The sequence below is a fragment of the Dendrobates tinctorius genome, unplaced genomic scaffold, assembly GCF_039654945.1.
Source record: "Dendrobates tinctorius isolate UK_male_01 unplaced genomic scaffold, ASM3965494v1 ptg000117l, whole genome shotgun sequence".
In the NCBI taxonomy this organism is placed as follows: Eukaryota; Metazoa; Chordata; class Amphibia; order Anura; family Dendrobatidae; genus Dendrobates; species Dendrobates tinctorius.
Genome location: NW_027361785.1, coordinates 14,918,666 through 14,940,342, shown reverse-complemented (window position 1 = coordinate 14,940,342; position 21,677 = coordinate 14,918,666). Strand labels below are relative to the sequence as shown.

The window sequence follows — 21,677 nt, the reverse complement described above, 5'->3', positions numbered from 1 at the left end:
GAGGTGATGGAGAGGGCAATGATGGCGATGGTGGGGGAGGGGGAAATGATGGCTATGGTGGAATGGGCAAAGATGGGGATGGTTGGGGAGGAGGAAATGATGGACTTGGTGGAATGGGAAGTGATGGTGGTGGAGAGGGCAATGATGGGGTGGTGGTGGAAAAAGCAATGATGGAGGTGGCGGAAAGATCAATGATGGGGAGAATGCGATGGTGGTGGTGGAAAGGACAATGATGGGGTCGGGGGAATGCAATGATGGTAGTGGTGGAAAGGGCAATAATGGGGGTGTTGGGGACGAGGAAATGATGGAGGTGGTGGAATGGGCAATGATGGGGTGGGGAGAGGGCAATAATGGGATGCAGGGGGAGGAGGACAATGAGGGGTGTTGGGGATTGGGATGGGAGGAAGGGGGACTTATAATGGACTTGGGTACAGGGGAGGTAGAAGAAGACATTATCGCTTATTATTTCTAATACAGTCCCTTAGTATAGAGTGTACATACTTATTATGTATAACACAGTCACTTAGAATATAGTGTACTCACTAATTCTGTATAACACCATCCTTAGTTACATAGATTCCCTTATTACGTACCATCCTCTCTAGTTATATATGGTGCTGTCCCTTATTATATAGCTTCCTCTACTGTTATGTACAGTGCTGTCTCTTACATAGTGTATTCTTGTTAACTTTATTCACAGCTCCCTCTTATTACATAGTCCCCTCTCTTTTTAGATATAAAATGACTGCTGATGAAGGAGCCAGTGACCAGACTACCAGTCAATCAGCTCTTCCATTAGAAAAGAAGCTTTCCCATGCTCCATCAGCCATCATTGCATTATATACAATATCTAACAAGAGAGGACGGTATGTAATAAAAAACAGGGCTCTATATAATCCAATATGTAAGGGACGGGGCTGTACATAACAAGAGAAAGCACTGTATAATAAGGGATGGCAATATGCATAATAAAGGAAACTGATGTGTATGTGTATGTATATATGTGTACATATGTGTGTGTAATAAATAAATATATATATTACACACAAACAAACAAACAAACACACGTGTGTAGCTATATATACAGTTGTGGCCAAAAGTATTGACACCCCTGCAATTCTGTCAGATAATACTCAGTTTCTTCCTGAAAATGATTGCAATCACAAATTCTTTGGTATTATTATCTTCATTTAATTTGTCTTAAATGAAAAAACACGAAAGAGAATGGAGCAAAAAGCAAAACATTGATTATTTCACACAAAACTCCAAAAATGGGCCAGACAAAAGTATTGGCACCCTCAGCCTAATACTTGGTTGCACAACCTTTAACCAAAATAACTGCGACCAACCACATCCGGTAACCATCAATGAGTTTCTTACAATGCTCTGCTGGAATTTTAGACCATTCTTCTTTGGCAAACTGCTCCAGGTCCCTGATATTTGAAGGGTGCCTTCTCCAAACTGCCATTTTTACATCTCTCCACAGGTGTTCTATGGGATTCAGGTCTGGACTCATTGCTGGCCACCTTAGAAGTCTCCAGTGCTTCCTCTCAAACCATTTTCTAGTGCTTTTTGAAGTGTGTTTTGGGTCATTGTCCTGCTGGACCCATGACCTCTGAGGGAGACTCGGCTTTCTCACACTGGGCCCTACATTATGCTGCAAAATTTGTTGGTAGTCTTCAGACTTCATATTGCCATGCACACGGTCAAGCAGTCCAGTACCAGAGGCAGCAAAGTAACCCCAAAACACCAGGGAACCTCCGCCATGTTTAACTGTAGGGACAGTGTTCTTTTCTTTGAATGCCTCTTTTTTTTTTTTCTCCTGTATACCCTATGGTGATGCCTTTGCCCAAAAAGCTCTACTTTTGTCTCATCTGACCAGAGAACATTCTTCCAAAACGTTTTAGGCTTTTACAGGTAGGTTTTGGCAAACTCGAGCCTGGCTTTTTTATGTCTCGGGGTAAGAAGTGGGGTCTTCCTGGGTCTCCTACCATACAGTCCCTTTTCATTCAGACGCCGACGGATAGTACAGGTTGACACTGTTGTACCCTTGGACTGCAGGGCAGCTTGAACTTGTTTGGATGTTAGTCGAGGTTCTTTATCCAACATCCACACAATCTTGCGTTGAAATCTCTTGTCAATTTTTCTTTTCCGTCCACATCTAGGGAGGTTAGCCACAGTGCCATGGGCTTTAAACTTCTTGATGACACTGCGCACGGTAGACACAGGAACATTCATGTCTTTGGAGATGGACTTGTAGCCTTGAGATTGCTCATGCTTCCTCACAATTTGGTTTCTCAAGTCCTCAGACAGTTCTTTGGTCTTTTTTCTTTTCTCCATGCTCAATGTGGTACACACAAGGACACAGGACAGAGGTTGAGTCAACTTTAATCCATGTCAACTGGCTGCAAGTGTGATTTAGTTATTGCCAACACCTGTTATTTGCCACAGGTAAGTTACAGGTGCTGTTAATTACACAAATTAGAGAAGCATCACATGATTTTTCGAACAGTGCCAATACTTTTGTCCACCCTCTTTTTTATGTTTGGTGTGGAATTATATCCAATTTGGCTTTAGAACAATTCTTTGTGTTTTTTCATTTAAGACAAATTAAATGAAGATGATAATACCAAAGAATTTGTGTTTGCAATCATTTTCAGGAAGAAACTCAGTATTATCTGACAGAATTGCAGGGTTGTCAATACTTTTGGCCACAACTGTATCTAAGAAAAAACTTCCTTCTCACCCTTCAATGGTCTTTGTTGTCCTTTCTCATTCTCTGGTCCTCTACCAGTGGCCTGGGAGTATGAGGGTTCTGCGCAGGATCTTGGTTGTTCCCAGTATTGTGCTTTTCTGGACAGCGAGCTCAGATGTTGCTCCTGGGATCTGTTGTCGCCATACTTCCAACTTAGGCTGGTTTCACATTAGCTCTTTTTAAGCGCACGCACGGCCGGGGGTAGCTCCGCCCCCGAGCCGGCTCTCTGCCCGGCGTGCCCGCCCCTTGCTTGTAGCGCCGCCTCCTAGCGCACAGCGGCGCCTGCGATCGGCGCACCCTATCTTTAGCATAGGGTGCGCAGATCGTGCGCAGGCCATGCGCTAGTTGCGCTTTGACCTGCGCTGCACACTTTTGATGGTGCGCCGTGCGCGCCAAAATCCGAAAAGTTTGATTTTGGCGCGCACGGCGCACCGTCAAAAGTGCGCGGCGCAGGTCAAAGCGCAACTAGCGCACGGCATGCGCACGATCTGCGCACCCTATGCTAAAGATAGGGTGCGCCGATCGCAGGCGCCGCTGTGCGCTAGGAGGCGGCGCTACCAGCAAGGGGCGGGCACGCCGGGCAGAGAGCCGGCTCGGGGGCGGAGCTACCCCCGGCCGTGCGTGCGCTTAAAAAGCGCTAATGTGAAACCAGCCTTAGGGGTCACTGCTCCAAGTGCTCCTATCACCACTGGAATCACTGTTGCCTTCACCTTCCACATCTTCTCCGGTTCTCCTTTGAGGCCCTGGTATTTCTCAAGCTTCTCATATTCCTTCTTCTTGATTTTGCCGTCACTTGGCACTGCCACATCTATTATCATTACTGTCTTCTGATCTTTGTCTACTACGACAATGTCTGGTTGGTTAGCCAACACCTGCTTATCTGTCTGGAAGTCCCACAGGATTTTAGCCCTTTCATTTTCCACCACTTTTTTTGGGGTCTCCCACCTGGACTTAGGGGGGCTTAACCCATATGCTGCACAGATGTTCCTGTATACAATTCCTGCTACTTGGTTGTGGCGTTCAGTATACGCTGTTCCTGCTTGCATTTTGCATCCTGCCACTATGTGTTGGACTGTTTCTGATGTTTCTTTGCATAGTCTGCACCTTGGGTCTTGTCTTGTGTGGTAGATTCCTGCTTCTATGGATCTTGTACTTAGTGCTTGCTCTTGTGCCTCTATGATTAGTGCCTCTGTGCTATCACAGAATCCAGCTTTCTCCCACCATTGGTAGGATTTCTCCATGTAAGCCACTTCCATTATCGGTCGGTGGTACATCCCATGCAGTGGCTTGTCTTGCTTCCAGATCTGTTGTTGTTCCTTTCTTAGGCTTTCTCTCAGCATCTCATCTTCTGGCGCCATTCTTCTGATGTATTCCTGGATACTGCTTGTTTCATCCATGATGGTGGCTTTGATGCTTGTCAAGCCTCGATCACCCTCCTTTCTGTTGGTATACAATCTTTGGGTGCTAGACTTGGGGTGGAGACCTCCATGCGTTGTGAGGAGCTTTCGTGTCTTCACATCTGCAGCTTCCATCTCTTCTTTTGACCAGCACACTATGCCAGCAGGGTATCTGACGACTGGCAGGGCATATGTATTCATGGCACGGATTTTATTCTTTCCATTGAGCTGGCTCTTCAGGACCTGTCTTACCCTTTGATGGTATTTGAATGTTGCTGCTTTCCTTGCCTCCTCCTCATGGTTACCGTATCCCTGTGGGATGCCGAGGTACTTGTAGCATGTCTGCACATCTGCTATATGCCCTGCTGGTAATTCCACTCCATCGGTCTTTAATACCTTGCCGCTCTTTATTACCAACCGGCCGCACTTCTCTAGTCGAAAGGACATCCCAATGTCTTCTTTGTACATCTTTGTCAGGTGGATCAGTGAATCGATGTCTCATTCGTTTTTCGCATACAGCTTGATATCCTCCATGTAGAGAAGGTGGCTGATGGTGCTTCCACCGTTGAACTTGTATCCATAGCCAGACTCTGTAATTATCTGACTGAGGGGGTTCAAGCCTGTGCAGAACAGCAATGGGGACAGTGCATCACCTTGGTATATGCCGCATTTGATGGTCACTTGTGCTAGTTATCTTGAGTTGACTTCCAATGTTGTTCTCCATAGCCCCATTGAGTTTCTGAGGAAGGTTCTTAATTTCCTGTTGACATTGTAGAGAGCCAAGCATTCACAGATCCATGTGTGTGGCATTGAGTCATAGACTTTCCTGTAGTCAATCTAGGCTGTGCTGAGATTAGTTTGTCTGGATCTTGAGCGACTGCTCTATCTACTAGGAGCTGGTGCTTAGAGCCTCTGGTGTCGGTCCCGATGCCTTTCTATGCTGGTTTCATGTACTGGTTCATATGGTTCTGTAGCTTGGTGGCTATGATGCCTGACAGGAGTTTCCATGTTGTTGTAAAGCAGGTTATTGGGCGGCAGTTGGATGGAACTGTTCCTTTATGAAGATCCTTCCAGATCAGCACTGTTCTACCTTGTATTAGCCAAGCTGGATGGGGGCCTTCTTCTAGCAGTTGGTTCATCTGCTTTGCCATGCGTTCATGCACCGCTGTTAATTTCTTTAGCCAGTAGGTGTGGATCATGTCTGAGCCAGGTGCTGTCCAGCTCTTCATGTTCTTGACCCGATGTTGGATGTCTGCTTCTGTAATGGTGACTGGTTCTTGCTTTAGGTGGTTGCTGTGTTTCATTCTCAGATCTTGCAGCCACATTGCACTGGTGTGTGTTTTTCCTTCTACCATATGTCCCTCCAGTATTATTCAGTCTCTGCTATTGGTAGAGTTTCTGCCTTTGTGCTGTTGTTCTGTAGTTGGGAGTACACTTTGAATGCTTCTTTGGAGAACAGGGCATTTATCTTTTGGCCTCACCTTCTCTAGTGTATCTCCCTAGTCTTGCAGCGAGTGCTGTGAGCCTTTGCTTAGCAGTCTCTAGGGCTACAGCTGGGGTCATGTCTTTGTACTTGTCCAGCTTGGTCGTATTCTTGATCTTTACACCTTTCTGTATTTCTATTAGTTGGCTGACTTCCCTTCGTGTCACCTTGATTTTTGTCTCCAACCTTCTTTTCCAAGGGCGGTACATACTTCTGTTGTTCTTGCTGGTTGTACACCCAAGCATTTCCATGATTGCTGAGGCAGTAGCATAGATCATTTTATTAGTTTGAGTTATAGTGGGGGTAGGTATTGATGCAAGTTCTCTATTGGCATCTTCTAGCACAGGGTTCCCCAACTCCAGTCCTCAAGGCCCACCAACAGGTCATGTTTTCAGGATTTCCATTGTATTGTACAGGTGATGCAATTATCACCTGGGCAATACTAAGGAAATCCTGAAAACATGACCTGTTGATGGGCCTTGAGGACTGGAGTTGGGGAACCCTGTTCTAGCATACTGTCAAGTGGTGTTTCTTTGCTGGGCCTTGGCAGTCATTCTCTGGTATTGATGGTATTTATTTTATCTAAGATCTTCTGTTCCAGACCAGCTGCAGTGCTCTCTAGTTGCAGGATAGGATCAGGATCTTCAGGGGTCTGCACATGTTGTTCTTCCTGGTCTTCATGTGAGGTGATTCTGCAGTGCAGTTGATTCATCTCCAGTTGTGATAATAGCTTTCTGTTTATGATATTGAAACGTTGGGTGACTAGTTGTTTCTCAGTCAGTGGACATGCAGGTCTTGTATCCATCCAGTGTTTCCTCATACGCATCATATATCCTCTTTCATTTGGTCTGCTGTTATAGTAGCATTTAATCAGATCCAGGTTCTCTTGCCTTGTCCATGAATGGTTTGTTCCAGTAGCCCATTTATCATCAGATTGTCCTGGTTCCTCGACATCTGACATCTATACTCATCGTCCAGTTCACCAAAAGTATGGTGAAAGGTCCTCTTTAACCCCTTCACCCCCAAGGGTGGTTTGCGCATTCATGACCGGGCCAATTTTTACAATTCTGACCACTGTCCCAGTATCCCATTTATCAGATTGTCCTGGTTCCTCGACATCTGACGCGGACCTTGTTAATCCGGGCGACGTCTGAGCTGGCATGACTCTCTTTGTTTGTGACACTGTCATGTTTATTGAGGTAGGCACTATAGTGTTAGTAGTCTTGCCCAAGGACCACTACTGGTATATTATAATTATTATAATACTGGTAAATAATTTATATAGCTTTGTCGCCATAATAGGTAGGTGTCCTAGACACACTTCTTGCATAGGCTCCCCAAGCTGTCAGTGTCCGCCCCTGCAGTAGTTAATGATTTCAGTAATTTCTTTTTAGATTGTAAGCATGTGATGGCAGGGTCCTGTACCTATTTTGTGTACTTTTATATGTTTCATATATATATTATACGGTATATGTAGCCATTTCCACATGTACAGCACCCTGGAATTGATGGTGCTTTAACCCCTTTCCTACAATGGACGTAATATTCCGTCTGTGTGACCTGGTACCTAAGTCCCATGGATGGAATATTACGTTATGCCCTTTAATGGGACATCACGACTTAAGCCGCGGTGATCGCATTAAAATGCCGATGCCATCTTACCTCAGGATAGATGGCCTTGGCATCCCGGGCAGTCTCTGCCCTGGCCCGCCCCTCTGTGAGCTGATTGCCTGTTCTGAATTGAACAGCCAATCACAGCGCTTCTCTTTGTTTCAGCCAATCAGATTGGCTGAAACAACAGGATCCTAGGCTAGGATTGAATACCGATGTACTCGATCCTAGGACCGGTGCCTGGCAACGCCAGGCACCGGAGGAAATCCCCCAGATTGGCGCGATCGCCAATCGCAGCACACAGCGGCGCAATATCGCCGCTGTGCCCTGCCGATACCGGCCCGGATCGGTGCTGTAATAGCACCGATCCTAGGCCGGAGCCTAGGACAGGCCCAGCAGGGCCTGCAGGAAGTGGTTGGCGCGATCGATTAGATTGGTGATCGCGCCAGCCACATGGCACAGCTGCGGTCACGCTGTGACCGCTCTGTGCTCTGCTGATGACCTGGCCATGACCTGTCTAGGAATCTGAGCTGTGAGCTCCGATCCTAGGCAGTTACCATGGTCACCAGGCAGAGCAGGAATTGATGGGATCGATGTAATCATTTGATCCCACCAATGACAGGTCACAGCAGCGATGTGACCTGCCTCTGACCTGTCTGCGACCTGTCTGACCTGTCTGCAGGGGTCCTCACTCTAGCTGAGGATTCCTGCAGAGAGGTCGGACGCAGCAAGAGCTCCTGTGCTGGGTATTGTGGTGCCACAGCTTGTAGCATCACAATCCCTGCAGAAGAAAGAGCACTACAACTGTAAGTGTTAATTGATCCCTGATCCCCTGCCCAATCTATCTTCACCCCCCCGATCTGTCTTCATCCCCCCCTTTTACCCCTCTCCACCCCCCTTTTGCGCCGCCTCCGTGCGCAGCCGCCGAGCGTTGATCGGTGGCGCAGTTCACCGATCAACGCTCGTGCTCGCTTTTTTTCACTCCGCCCCTTTGCGCCACCTCCTCCTACACATCCCACAGCCGCAAAACTTTGATAAGTGACGCGCATCACTTATCAGAGCTTGTGCCTGCCGTTTTTTCATTTTTTTTCATCCCCCCCCTTTGTGCCACCTAACTACAACCCTAACTAACTCGCCCCCCGAAAATTACGAGCCACTGATTCCTGATTTTGTGGCAGAATCAGGAATCAAGTTTGACACCACCAGCCTCACAGAAATTGACTTTTTCAAAGTCTTTTTCTCTGAGGATTTTGTTAACCTCATGGTGGAGCAAACTAATTTGTACGCTCGGCAATTTTTGGAGCAAAACCCGCGTTCATCCTATACTAACTGGTCTCCTGTGGACGCAGTTGAAATGACGCAGTTTTGGGGCCTGGTCCTCCACATGGGTATCCTGAAGAAGCCTGAAATTTTGCAATATTGGAGTGTTGATATTTTATACAACACTCCAGTGTTCCGAATGGTCATAGTCCGGGCGCGTTTTCAGGCCATCCTCAAGTTTCTGCATTATAACGATAATGCACAGTGTCCCGCACGAGATGACCCCAACTTTGACCGTCTGTTCAAAGTTCGGCCGGTCATCGAACACTTCAACAAAAAGTTTTCTGAAGTGTACGTGCCCCAAAGGAACATCTGCGTGGATGAGTCCTTGGTCCATTTTAAGGGCAGGCTTGGATTCCGTCAATACCTGCCCAGTAAGAGGGCCAGGTACGGAATCAAACTCCCTATAAGCTGTGTGAGAGTACCTCAGGGTGCACCCACAGGTTTAGAGTGTATGAAGGAAAGGACACCAGGATTGAACCCCCTGAGTGTCCTCCTGACCTGGGAGTGAGTGGGAAGATTGTGTGGGATTTGGTGCACGCACTGCTGGATAAAGGTTATCACCTCTACACTGATAACTTTTATACCAGTGTCCCACTCAACAAATCCCTCTCTGCGCGAGGTACCGCAGCTTGCAATACTGTCCGCAAAATGGAGGCCTCCCGAAGACGCTACTTGGGCAGATGCTCCGAAAAGGTGAGAGCAGGGCCCAATGTAGTGACCACCTGCTGGTGTTCAAGTACAAGGACAAGAGTAATGTCCTTCTCTTGACCACCATACACGGTGATGGCAGCGCCCTCAGCACTGTACGGGGTACCTCTGCACAGGTCAGCAAACCTGAATGTGTGCTGGGGTACAATAAAAACATGGGGGGCGTTGATCGCTCCGATCAACTCCTCCAACCGTACAATGCTTTGAGAAAGGCCAAGGTGTGTTACAAAAAGCTGGCCGTGCACATCGTCCAATTGGCAATGCTCAACGCATTCCTGCTGTCACAATGTGCACACCACACCGATACGTCGTACCTTGAGTTCCAGGAGGTAGTGGTTAAGGCCCTGATGCTTGGCACTCTGGAAGGAGCGGGCCCCAGAACTTCCGGAACTGAAGGTGCTCATATTGTACCAGGTCAGCATTTCCCAGGGGAGGTCCCGCAAACTGGAAAAAAAGGTAAATCGCAAAAAAGGTGCCGAGTGTGTTACAAAAACGGAATACGCAAGGACACCATTTATCAATGCGACACCTGCCCCGAAAAACCTGGTCTGTGTATGAAGGATTGCTTCAAATTGTACCACAAATGCACTACTAAAATGCACTACTAAATTACTACTACTAAATTACTTTACCGGAAACATTTAGATTAGTTGGGGCACATCTAGATAAGTTCCTTGGGGGTTTAGTTTCCAAAACAATGTCACTTGTGGGTTTTTTTTTACTGTTTAGGCACATCAGGGGCTCTGCAAATGGAAAATGACGCCCGCAGACCATTCCATCTAAGTCTGCATTCCAAAACGTCACTCCCTTCCGATCCCTGATGTTTGGCTAAACAGTTTTTTCCCACATATGGGGACCAGCGTACTCAGGACAAATTGGACAACAACTTTTGGAGTCCAATTTCTCCTGTTACGCTTGGGAAAATTAAAAATTGGGGACTAAACGATCATTTTTGTGGGCACAAAATAGGATTTTTTATTTTCACGCCTGGGCAGTATAAACTTTAGTGAAACAGTTGGGGGTTCAAAGTTCTCACCACATATCTAGAGAAGTTCCTTAGGGGGTCTAGTTTCCAAAATGGGGTCACTTGTGGGGGGTTTCTACTGTTTAACCACATCAGGAGCTCTGCAAACGGAACATGACGCCCGCAGACCATTCCATCAAAGTCTGCATTCCAAAGTGTCACTTCTTCCCTTCTGAGCCCCGACGTGTGCCCAAACAGTAGTTTTCTCCAACATATGGGGTACCCGCATACTCAGGACAAATTGACGACAACTTTTGGGGTCCAATTTCTCCTGCTACCTTTGGGAGAATAAAAAATTGGGGACTAAACGATCATGTTTGTGGAAAAAATGATTTTTTATTTTCACGCCCGGGCGTTATAAACAACTGTGAAGCCCTAGGGGGTTCAAGGTGCTCACCACACATCTAGATAAGTTCCTTAGAGGGTCTAATTTCCAAAATGGGGTCACTTGTGGAGGGTTTCCACTGTTTGGGCACATTGGGGGCTCGTCAAATGCAACATGGCGTCCAATCTCCATTCCAGCCAATTTTAGGTTGAAAAAGTCAAACGGCGCTGCTTCCCTTCCAAGCCCTGCTGTGCGCCCAAACAGTGGTCCCCCCCACATATAGGGTATCAGCGTACTCAGGACAAATTGGACCACAACTTTTGTGGTCCAATTTCTCCTGTTACCCTTGGGAAAATTAAAAAAATTGTTGCTAACAGATCATTTTTGTGACCTAAAAAGTTAAATGTTAATTTTTATCCTTCCATGTTGCTTCTGCTCCTGTCAAGCGCCTGAATGGTTAATAATCTTCTTGAATGTAGTTTTGAGTAGCTTGAGGGGTGCAGTTTTTAGAATGGTGTCACTTTTGGGTATTTTCTGCCATATAGACCCCTCAAAGTGACTTCAGATGTGAGGTGGTCCCTAAAAAATGGCTTTGTAAATTTTGTTGTAAAAATGAGAAATCGCTGGTCAACTTTTAACACTTCCTAACAAAAAAAAATTGTTTCCAAAATTGTGCTGATGTAAAGTAGACATGTGGGAAATGTTGTTTATTAACTATTTTGTGTCACGTAACTCTCTGGTTTAAGGGCATAAAAATTAAAAGTTTGAAAATCGCAAAATTTTCTAAATTTTCGCTATATTTCCGTTTTTTTCATAAACGCAAGTTATAGCGAAGAAATGTTATCACTAAAGTGAAGTACAATATGTCACGAGAAAACATTGTCAGAATCGCCTAGATCCGTTGAAGCGTTCCAGAGTTATTACCTCATAAAGGGACAGTGGTCAGAATTGTAAAAATTGGCCCGGGAGTTAACGTGCAAACCACCCTTGGTAGTAAAGGGGTTAAAACTAAATCCTTTTTATGCCACTTGTAACTTGCAGGAAAGAAATGCAGAGAGTGCCATTGAAGCTCTGAAGGAATATGAACCAGAGATGGGCAAAGTAATCCGCGCAGACAGGAGTGGAGTGCAACGTATCCGAGCAAGGGATATTGTTCCTGGGGACATTGTAGAGGTGGCAGGTACTGTTCCTGTTTAAAAATTTTTTTTAAAAAGTCCAGCCATTTTTTATTACTTACGGTCATACAAACATTTATCGTAAATATACTGTCCCTGAATGTTGAAATATAATACCATATTTATTGTACTACCGGTTGGGTTTCTACTGCTGGAGCAAAAACAGGAAAATCATTATTATCTTTGTTATGATAGAGTTCTTCATTTTGCTCATTTTATTGTGGGACCAGTTAACTGTGGTTTTTCATTGGCAAAAGAAATGTCCCAATGCAGTAAGAAGATGGCCCCGATGTGTTAAATGCCAAATTCTGATCTAGTGTATTATTCCTTCATCCTTTCATCAAAATACTGATTCTATTTCATGCCTCATTACTTAGCATTTAATATACCTCTATGCCGATGACACGCAGATCTACCTATCTGGACCCAACCTCGCCTCCTTACTGACTGAAATCCCACAATGTCTGTCTGATATCTCAGCCTTCTTCTCTGCTCGCTTTCTCAAACTGAACATGGACAAAACAGAATTCAAGATCTTTCCCCCATCTCACTCTACCGCTCCACCAGACCTATCCATCAATGTCAATTGCTGCTTTCTTTCCCCAGTCCCACACGCTCGATGCCTTGGGGTGATCCTCGACTCTGTGCTCTCTTTCAAACCACATATCCAAGTCCTCGCCTCCTCCTGGCGCCTCAAACTCAAAAATATTTCCCGGATCCGCTCATTCTTCAACCACGAAACCACAAAAACACTAGTGCATGCTCTTATCTCCCGCCTCGACTACTGCAACTCCTAGCACTCTGGCTCCGCTCCAGTCCATCCTACACTCTGCTGCCTGACTAATCCACCTGTCTCCCTGCTATTTCCCAGCCTCCCCCCTATGCCAGGCCCTTCACTGGCTTCCTATTGCCCAGAGGCTCCAATTTAAAACCCTAACCATGACATACAAAGCCATCCACAACCTGTCTCCTCCATACATCTGTGACATGGTCTCAAGGTACCTACCCGCACGCAACCTTCGATCATCTAAAGATCTCCTTCTCTACTCCCACCTTATCTCTTCTTCCCACAACCGCATACAAGACTTCTCTGTGCTTCCCCCATACTCTGGAACTCCCTGCCGCAACACATCAGACTCTCACCATGAACGGAAACCTTCAAGAAGAACCTGAAGACCCACCTGTTCCGACAAGCCTACAGCCTGCAATGATCCTCGGTCTACTGAACCACCGAACGACCTGCTCTACCCTCTCCTACTGTATCCTCACCCATCCCTGTAGACTGTGAGCCCTCGCGGGCAGGGTCCCCTCTCCTTATGTACTTGTGTGTCCCTTGTCTTACACATGTTTATTATACTTGTCTATATTTCCCCTTTTCACATGTAAAGCGCCATGGAATAAATGGCGCTATATACATGCATAATAATACTATTAAAATACTGCTGAGATGCTCTTGCCTGTGGAAAGCTGCAGGATACTTTTTCAGAGTTTTTTTTTTTTTTTTTTTTTCCTTCAGAAAACCATGGTACTTTTGCCGGTAGCAACCCTAGGGGCGATCTCACCACACAAATAGAAAGTGCCGAATGAAAGCTTTGTAGGAAATGAAACAATGTTGGAAAGTTGATAAAAATCAGTTTGAGTAGTGAAATCTGTAATTACTAGTTTTTCACTGTAACTAACTATATTTTTAAAATGAGGCAAACCATTGATAGAATGAAAGAGATTATCACGTGGACTGTACAAATTAGCAATCAGATAGTAATGGTAAAATGACAAGCAATTGTTAATGGAGTATTTTCATATATTAGTTGAGTCAGTATTTATTTTAGAATGTGATGGTTAAAAAGAATTAAAGAACAATTAAAGTTTATAACATAAAACCAAACAAAATTATGTAGACAAAGTGTTGTGTATTGGGATAAAAAAGTGCTACATCTTTGTAATACATTTGACTCTGCAGAGAAGCCTTAGGGTGAATTCAGACTTGTTGCATATTTTTCTGGGACTATTCCACACATTGTGTGGGCTTTGCAAAACTCTTGTATCTGCTGTGCTGCAGAAACAACGAAATTCAGATGAAAGGATTTTCAGTTACAGAAATCATTTTCTGCAACAAACTTGTCACATGTTAACATACATAACGCCACTTCAGCTACCTGGATGAAGTTGTTACACAAGAGAAGCCTGTTTAACCCAACAAATGTCAGTGTCCGTGGGTCACAGAAAAATTACCTCTTAAGAATTGGGTGGGTTTTTTTTTTTTTTTGTTTTTGCCGGCTACTTATCAGAGGCAAGATTAGTCAGGTAACTCATTAATACACTGGTGATTACCCAAGATCCACAATCCCACTATATGATATCACAGCTGACCCTGCTCCCTTTCCCTTCACAATTACGGTTTCACATGCCCATTAGATGCTGCAATACAAAAGATGGGGTCTGAGCCAGGTTGTTGCTGCTAATGTACATGCGGATTTCCTGAAACATGAATTTAGTCTAAAATGGCACAAAGGCCAGAGTGAAAAAGCAATATTTTGTCATATTTACTTATTTAAAGAGTTTGTGATCTAGGAATAAACATTGCCAAAAATGATTAAGAAGTAAACGTTTAATTTAACAACCTTATTTAAACAATAGGTCATTTAAAGAAATGTCATTTGTCATTCACAGGCTCTTAATTAAAGCAAACATGTCAGCTATTTTGGCCGCTATAAGATGCGGCCACGGCCTTTCAGGGCTTATCTACAGCATTCTATAATGCTGTAGATAAGCCCCCAGTTCGACCTGAAAGATAAGAAAAGTAAGTTTTATTATACTCACCCGAGGGGTGGTCCGCTGCAGTCCAGTGTCGCAGGTTTTCGCAGGTCCAGGTCCGGCGCCTCCCATTTTCTTGTGATGCCACCCTCCTGCTTGCTTCATGGTCCCCAGCATTGCGCTCCTGCGCAGGCGTACTTATCTGACCTGTTGAGGGCAGAGAAAAGTACAGCAATGCGCAGGCGCTGGGAAAGGTCAGGGAGGTCCAGCGCCTGCGCACTGCAGGAATTTTCTCTGCCCTGTTGAGAAGTAGCAGAGTACGCCTGCGCAGGAGTGCGATGCTGGGGAGCCTATGAATCAAGCAGGAGGGCGGCATCGCAAGAAAATGAGAGGCGCCGAACCTGCGACACCCAACAGACCTGACCGCCTCCGAGTGAGTATAATAAATTTTATTTTTCTTATCTTGCAGGTCTGATCGGAGGCTTATCTACAGCATTATAGAATGCTGTAGATAAGTCCTGAAAGGCAGTGGCCGCATCGTATAGCGGCCAAACCTGGTGAAAGGTTCCCTTTAAAGTGTATATAGTAAAGCAGAATATTTAGAATTGAGTCCTCAGTGGTTGATACCTTTTAATGGCTAACTGAAAAGATGGTTACAAATTGCAGGCTTTCGAGACTACGCAGGTCTCTTCATCAGGCTAGACTAATACAAAATCTGAAGAATATCATATTTATACACAAGATAGCACATAAATAACTCAATAGATAAGACAAGTGATGTGAGGTGGAATAGTCATTATGGGAGAGAGATAGACATAAATATTGGAGCAGTTCATAGATGAGCAGTGTGAAGGTTTTATTGCCCTCTGATTGCCAGTCTGGTTCTGTGTTGTGATGACCCCAGAAGGTCTGAGGTGTAAATTCCTTAATTGATGTAAAAAGACATAAATCCATGCGACACATTCATTCCTGCACTAAATGTGTGGAAAGCTTTCATAAATTTGTACTCAGATTCTTCTCTCTCTCTCTGAGACTTGAAGCTGCCTTTTAATGCAAGTAATTTAATGTCCATCATGCTATGGACAGGGATACAAAAATGTTTTGCCACAGTTAGATCCATTCTTTTTTCTCTTATTTTGTGATGATGAGAATTCATCCTTGTTCTCAGTTTTTGCCCGGTCTCCCCCACATACAGATCCCTAGTTGGACATTTAGTACAAATAATTAAGTACACCACATTAGATGTAATGCAGCTGAAAGTACCTGGGATCTTGTAGTCCTGATGTGAGTTGGGGATCTTTATCTTGTCCGTGGTCATTATAGATGGAGAGGTTTTACATTTTTTCTGTTTGCAAGGAAAGGTTCCTGCAGCTGTTGGAGAGGACAGGAAGATTCTCACAATGATGCTTCTTAAATTTGGGGGCTGCCTAAAACACAGCAGTGGGGGGTCTGGAAATATGGATTGTAATCGGGCATCTTTTTGCAGTAAAGGTTGTAATTTCCGTGCAGCTCCCCTTAGCGCCTCCAGATTTGGATTGTAGGTGCAAAGATATATCTTTCCTGTATAGTAAAGCATTCATTATTTTTTTTTTTTTTTTTTTTTTACTTAGACGGTGCAAGATTGCATTTAATTAGTATAATAAGCATTCTTATACCTTCAAAAAACTTTAAAAATACATCAGTACTTTCTTACCTTTTCTAGAAACTGAGTAAGTTCCCTGTTTCACTACATACTAGTTGTAGGTATTCAATGTCTCCATACAAAGGACCTGTATTGGTCCTAAGTGACAGTACAGTTCAAGTCTCAAGAATTTCTAGAGTGAAAGTTTCATATTTTGTCAGATTAGTTACTTGCTCATTAACAGGGCTGTGGAGTCCATAAGCCAAACCTCTTACTCAATTTCCCTGACTCTGACCCTACAGCACTGGTCACTACTGATCATGTACATAATGTGAAGCACAGATTCATCTCCACTAAAAGCCGAGATCCTGAGATCAGAAACAGAACAGACATTTATAGGACATTTCATAACTTTCCCAAATTATTGTGAAAACATTTACAGCACATCCTGCACTATACTACTGAACCCAATGTATTATATATTTTACAAGTCAGAGCTAGTATAAAATGGACTATCTCCACCAAAATTGACACCGACTCCTCAGCCCTCCTCATTAGTACAGTCTATTGTGCACACATCCCAAATGAATGTTATTTTTTGTTGTTATCATTTCCATAGCAACAATCAACAATAGTCTTGTGTTCTCTTCACAAAAGCACATGTCTAGGGCTCTTCAGTGGCTTCTGCACAAGAAATACTAGTAGGAGACATTTTGAGACTGCCTGTATTCAATAACGTGCATGCTCTTTGTGACCTATCATGTTTGCCTACACCTTTTTATGGTTATTACTTTGTGTTGGCAGTGTTTTTTTTGCTTACAACAATAATAAATCCACAACTAAATTTAACTCGTCCTAATTTATCCCAACTATTATCCTCTACTTAACCTCTAAAATCCACATCTTGTGGTGGGTTGCAGCCCTCTTTTTCACTTGCCTTAAGGTACTGTCACACTTGGCGATGTACCAGCGATCCCGACCAGCGATATGACGCGGTCAGGATCGCTGGTACATCGCTAAGTGGTCGCTAGTGAGCCGCCACACAGGCAGATCTCACCAGCGACATAGCGGTCGGGGGTCGCTACTTACCTGTCAGACAAGGCGATCCTGCGTCCTCCCGCCCGGCTCCACGCTCGTCTCTCCACAGGAAGCTGACGACGAGAAGCAGTCCTGAATGTTCTCGCGCGATCAGCGATAACCAGTGGGGGAGCGGGTTGTAGGTAAGTATCAGACACAGTGATATCGCTAGCAATATCGCTATAACGTCACAAGTTATAGCGATTTTGCTAGCGACATCGCTTAGTGTGACCGTACCTTTACACTTTCTTCCATTCACACGGTAGCCCAATATATCGCTACTGCTATCCTTATATACAATACCTTGTACCGGTGATTACAAAATGTGTATGTGTACTGTAAATATATAATTTATATAAGTTATAGCCTGGTGCCAGAATTTTCTAATAAATATTATTGATAGGCAATATAATTATCACTAATGTGGAAGCATGAGCATGTTCTAAATATCTTCTGATTAGTGATGTGTGGATGCATTTCATCATAAAACTCAGATGCAGTATTGTTGTTGGATACTTTTGCCAACAAAAATGGAAACCAGTTAAAAAGTAGCACATATGAGCCATAGATTGGACACATGCTATGTTCTGATAAAACGGAACAGGAAATTCTTCAGTAAAGTTGGTAACTTAGTGCAGCAAAGACTTCAAGTGCTGATTCTCATCATGTATGTAACATGTTTTTTTTTTTCTCATACACCTAACATTTAACTCCTTATTTCTGTTGCATTTTTTTTTTCATTCCAGATGTGTGGTAAAGTCGTTTCTTGCTTTTACTCAGCTTTGCTTGGCTCTGCAGATTACTTCTGATTTATCCTCCTAGGAAACCACATTTTTTCATTCCTACAGTTGATACACCTGCTAAAGGACTAACCTAGCAACCTGCTACGTCCTGAATTTTTTTAATCGTGGAGAGTTAAAACCTTTTTTTTGACACAAACTCACTAACCATCATTTGTTTACAATCGTATGGCATTCTGACTTAATTAACTCTGCCAGCTGATTATGCATTTCAGATCTAAATTTTTTTTTTATCTAAAACAATGCAAAAATGTCTATGCCGCATTTCTAATAAAAGCAATGAAAGAAAGCAGCAGACATATAAGCATGAGTCCACTAATGTAATTCATCAAAGGAGTGCTCCGCAGTGATCGGCAATGCACATGTACGTAAATGGCAGCCTGTCAGTCACTAGTATGAGTGGTGAGGGAAGTGCTCGTCTTTAAAAAATACGGTGTACGCTATCTATATAAGTCAGCTGTATTCTTTCATCAGTTCTGTTAGCCAGGTGGCTCAAAATTAATTTATACTGTTTTGGATATTAGGTGCAATGTCCTGTAATTTATGGCCCTTACATTCAGAGTCCAGACTTGCTTTAAATGGGTTGTCTACTTGCTTAAATAGCCTTTTCTGAATAGAATCCGGGTCCTGTTGAAAATAAAAACCACTTGTGCTCACTTCCTGGACTGGTGCCATTCCATTGATGTTGGTGCTGTGTTTACGGTCACATGCAGCGTGACATTATGTCCCATGAGCGCTGCACCCAATCAGCGCCACTGATCAGATGCAGTGCTCAAAACTACCCCAGATAGCCAAGGATTATATCCAAGGGAAGTATTAGCAAAGTAGCCCATTAGCAGACTCTGGCTACAGCACTAGTATGCTATGACCGCGCAAATCCAAGAGGAATATAAGCTGTTTTTATTCTCAATGAGGCCATGTTTCACTTAAGACTTGGATTGCCCCTTTTAACCTCTGACCAAACTTTGACATACTATTACATCATATGTTGGGTACCCACCTTTGATGCAGGCTCAGGAGCTGGCTTCCCAGCAGATGGCTGATGATGTTACATTAATTTAGTGATGGAACCAGTGGTATGGCTATTTCTTCAGTGATTTGGCGAGATATTTTTCAACATGACAATGTCAGGCCGTATGCTGCTTGTGTTACTGTGGGCAGCCTGCTTGGCCTAAATGTGCCATCATACTTTTCTCCCTTCATGCATGTATAAGACATCATTGATTGGCAAGAAAATCATTAAGATCCCTTTGCAGTTGCCGTCGTACATTCAACATGGCAGTATATTCCTCCGACAGCCATTAATGACCTCATTGATAGAATGCCAAGGCTTGTAAGTGCGTTTTTGTTTTGAGCATGGTGTTTTTACCCAATACTAAATAAATGGAAGATGTTTTGAAAGTGTTTCCATTTTGTCAGCATTTACATATCATTAACATGTCTATAAATCCTGATTGCACAATTTCCATATTGGTTTTCCAATTTTATGTGGTATCACCACATCCATAAATATCCAGTCTTCTAAAATCTAAAATTGCATATATAGGAAGGAGAGAAGTCCGGCTTTCAGGATCGCGCTGTTCCAGTCCAAAGTACACAAGGAGTTAATCCAAGGACCAAGCAGTGATTATAACTTTCTTTTTATTCCATAAGCTCTACGCGTTTCGTGTACACACTGTACACTTCCTCAGGAGCAAAAGTTACACTGGCATCACATTCCATTCTCCTTTATATACTAGCTCCCCCAGGAAGTGATGTAGATGCTCATTGCACTTAAAAAAATTAACACATAACTATCAACATAATGTAAAATCACGAATATCACTAAAATTCATCTATAAAACACACTTCTATAAAAACACACATATGTAAAGCTTCACACTAGAAAAAATATAAAACATTATAATAAAATTATGATTATACTCAATAAAAATCTAAATTTCTTGGTACATCATATCAATTAGCAGAACAACATTCACAAATCTCTTATATAACTGCACTTATATTTTCCTTTCAGTATTAACCCTTCATTCAACATATTATACTTTTACTTTCCTTATTTCAGGCAGATGATCATACATTATTTAGTATATGTGCTCCTATGCGGATTTGATCCTGCACAGCAGACCCATGCTCTGCACTCAAGTAACTATTCTGTTCTCTCAGCCAAAGGCTCCACATCTCCAGAGCTGTCAGTTCCTTTTCAAGGCACCAGCCAACTATTCCAATCATAGTAAATTACCGCCGATTGTATCTCTTTATATGTTAGCGATATGATCATTCCCTTGCTGTAATGTTATAGCATGGACATCACACAATTATCAGATGCCAATACTACTCCAATCCTTAGCAGACAAATATGCAGAGCACCAAAATTATTTAAAGATGTCAGATATTTCTTTTAAACCGTATGGTTGCAGAGTCTGCAACCTATGAATCCAGTAAATTTCCTTTCTTCTCAGAATGACACTCCTGTTCAGTGTCTTCTGAATCATAATCAATTGGGGCCACTTTAATACATGGTTTCTTCCCATGTCTTATAGTGCAATGTTTTGATACTCCATGGAACATAAAACCTTCAATTATATTGTCTGTGCGAATTCATGCGGTTATGCAGTTCTTGTGTGGTTTTACCCACATACTGTAAACCACATTCGCATTCTATCAGATATATCACAAAACTACTTTTACAATTCAGGGAAAACTTTATATCAAACACCTTATTATTCTGAATTGAACTGAATGAGGTCATATTATGCATAATCATGCCACAACACAGACACCGAGCGGTATTACATTTAAAGACTCCTGGTTTTTTGCATTGTTCATCCCTAATTTTTTCTTTTTTCAGGCGACTGGGGGCCAGTATATTTCTAAGAGTAGAGGATCTTTTAAAGGTTAGTCCTGGTTTATTCGGTAGCATACTCCCCAACACTGGATCATTAAGAAGAACAGACCAATGATCCTGTAAAATGTTCCTAATTTTTTGATTTTGTTTAGTAAAATTAGTTAAAAAGTTTAAGGAGAAACTATCATTCTCTTTTTCTTTTTTCTTAGGATTTACTAGGTCCATCTGTTCCAAACCTGCGCACTCATTATATGCTTTTTCTAGCAGTTTTTTTGGGTAGTTTTTCTCAATAAACCTATTTTTCAATTCCTTGGCTTGTGATACAAAATCTGACTCCAAACTACAATTTTTCTTAATCCTTTTATACTGGTTCTTCGGGACATTGATTAACCATTTATAATAATGGCCACTATTAAAATCTAACAGACTATTTGCATCACACTTCTTAAAAAAAAAGTTTTAGTAAAAATCTTCCCTTCTGAATGGAAAATGGTCAGATCCAAATAATCTATACTCTCCATATTATATACCCATGAAAAGGTGAGACCCCAATCATTCCTCTGAATGCTCTCCAGAAATTGTTCTATGTTATTACATTTATTATCAAAGACTATCATTAGGTCATCTATGTACCGTTTAAAAAATATAATATGCTCTGAAAAAATGGAATTTTCTATATAAATGAATTAAAAAATGGCCATAAATAGGTTAGCGAAAGTTGGCGCTACTTTCGAACCCATTGCGGTTCCGACTTGTTGGTGATATAGTTTTCCCTG

General features: G+C 43.1%; 1 protein-coding gene across 2 annotated transcripts in view; it reads left to right on the top strand.

The window, feature by feature from the left end:
• Positions 1-21,677, top strand: part of LOC141101464 (sarcoplasmic/endoplasmic reticulum calcium ATPase 3) — a 375,756-nt gene that overhangs the window by 158,189 nt on the left and 195,890 nt on the right. For both annotated transcript variants that reach the window (XM_073590589.1, XM_073590590.1), the window contains exon 5: positions 11,668-11,806. In XM_073590589.1, coding sequence (XP_073446690.1) covers positions 11,668-11,806 — 139 coding nt within the window. The remainder of the gene's footprint in view (positions 1-11,667; positions 11,807-21,677) is intronic.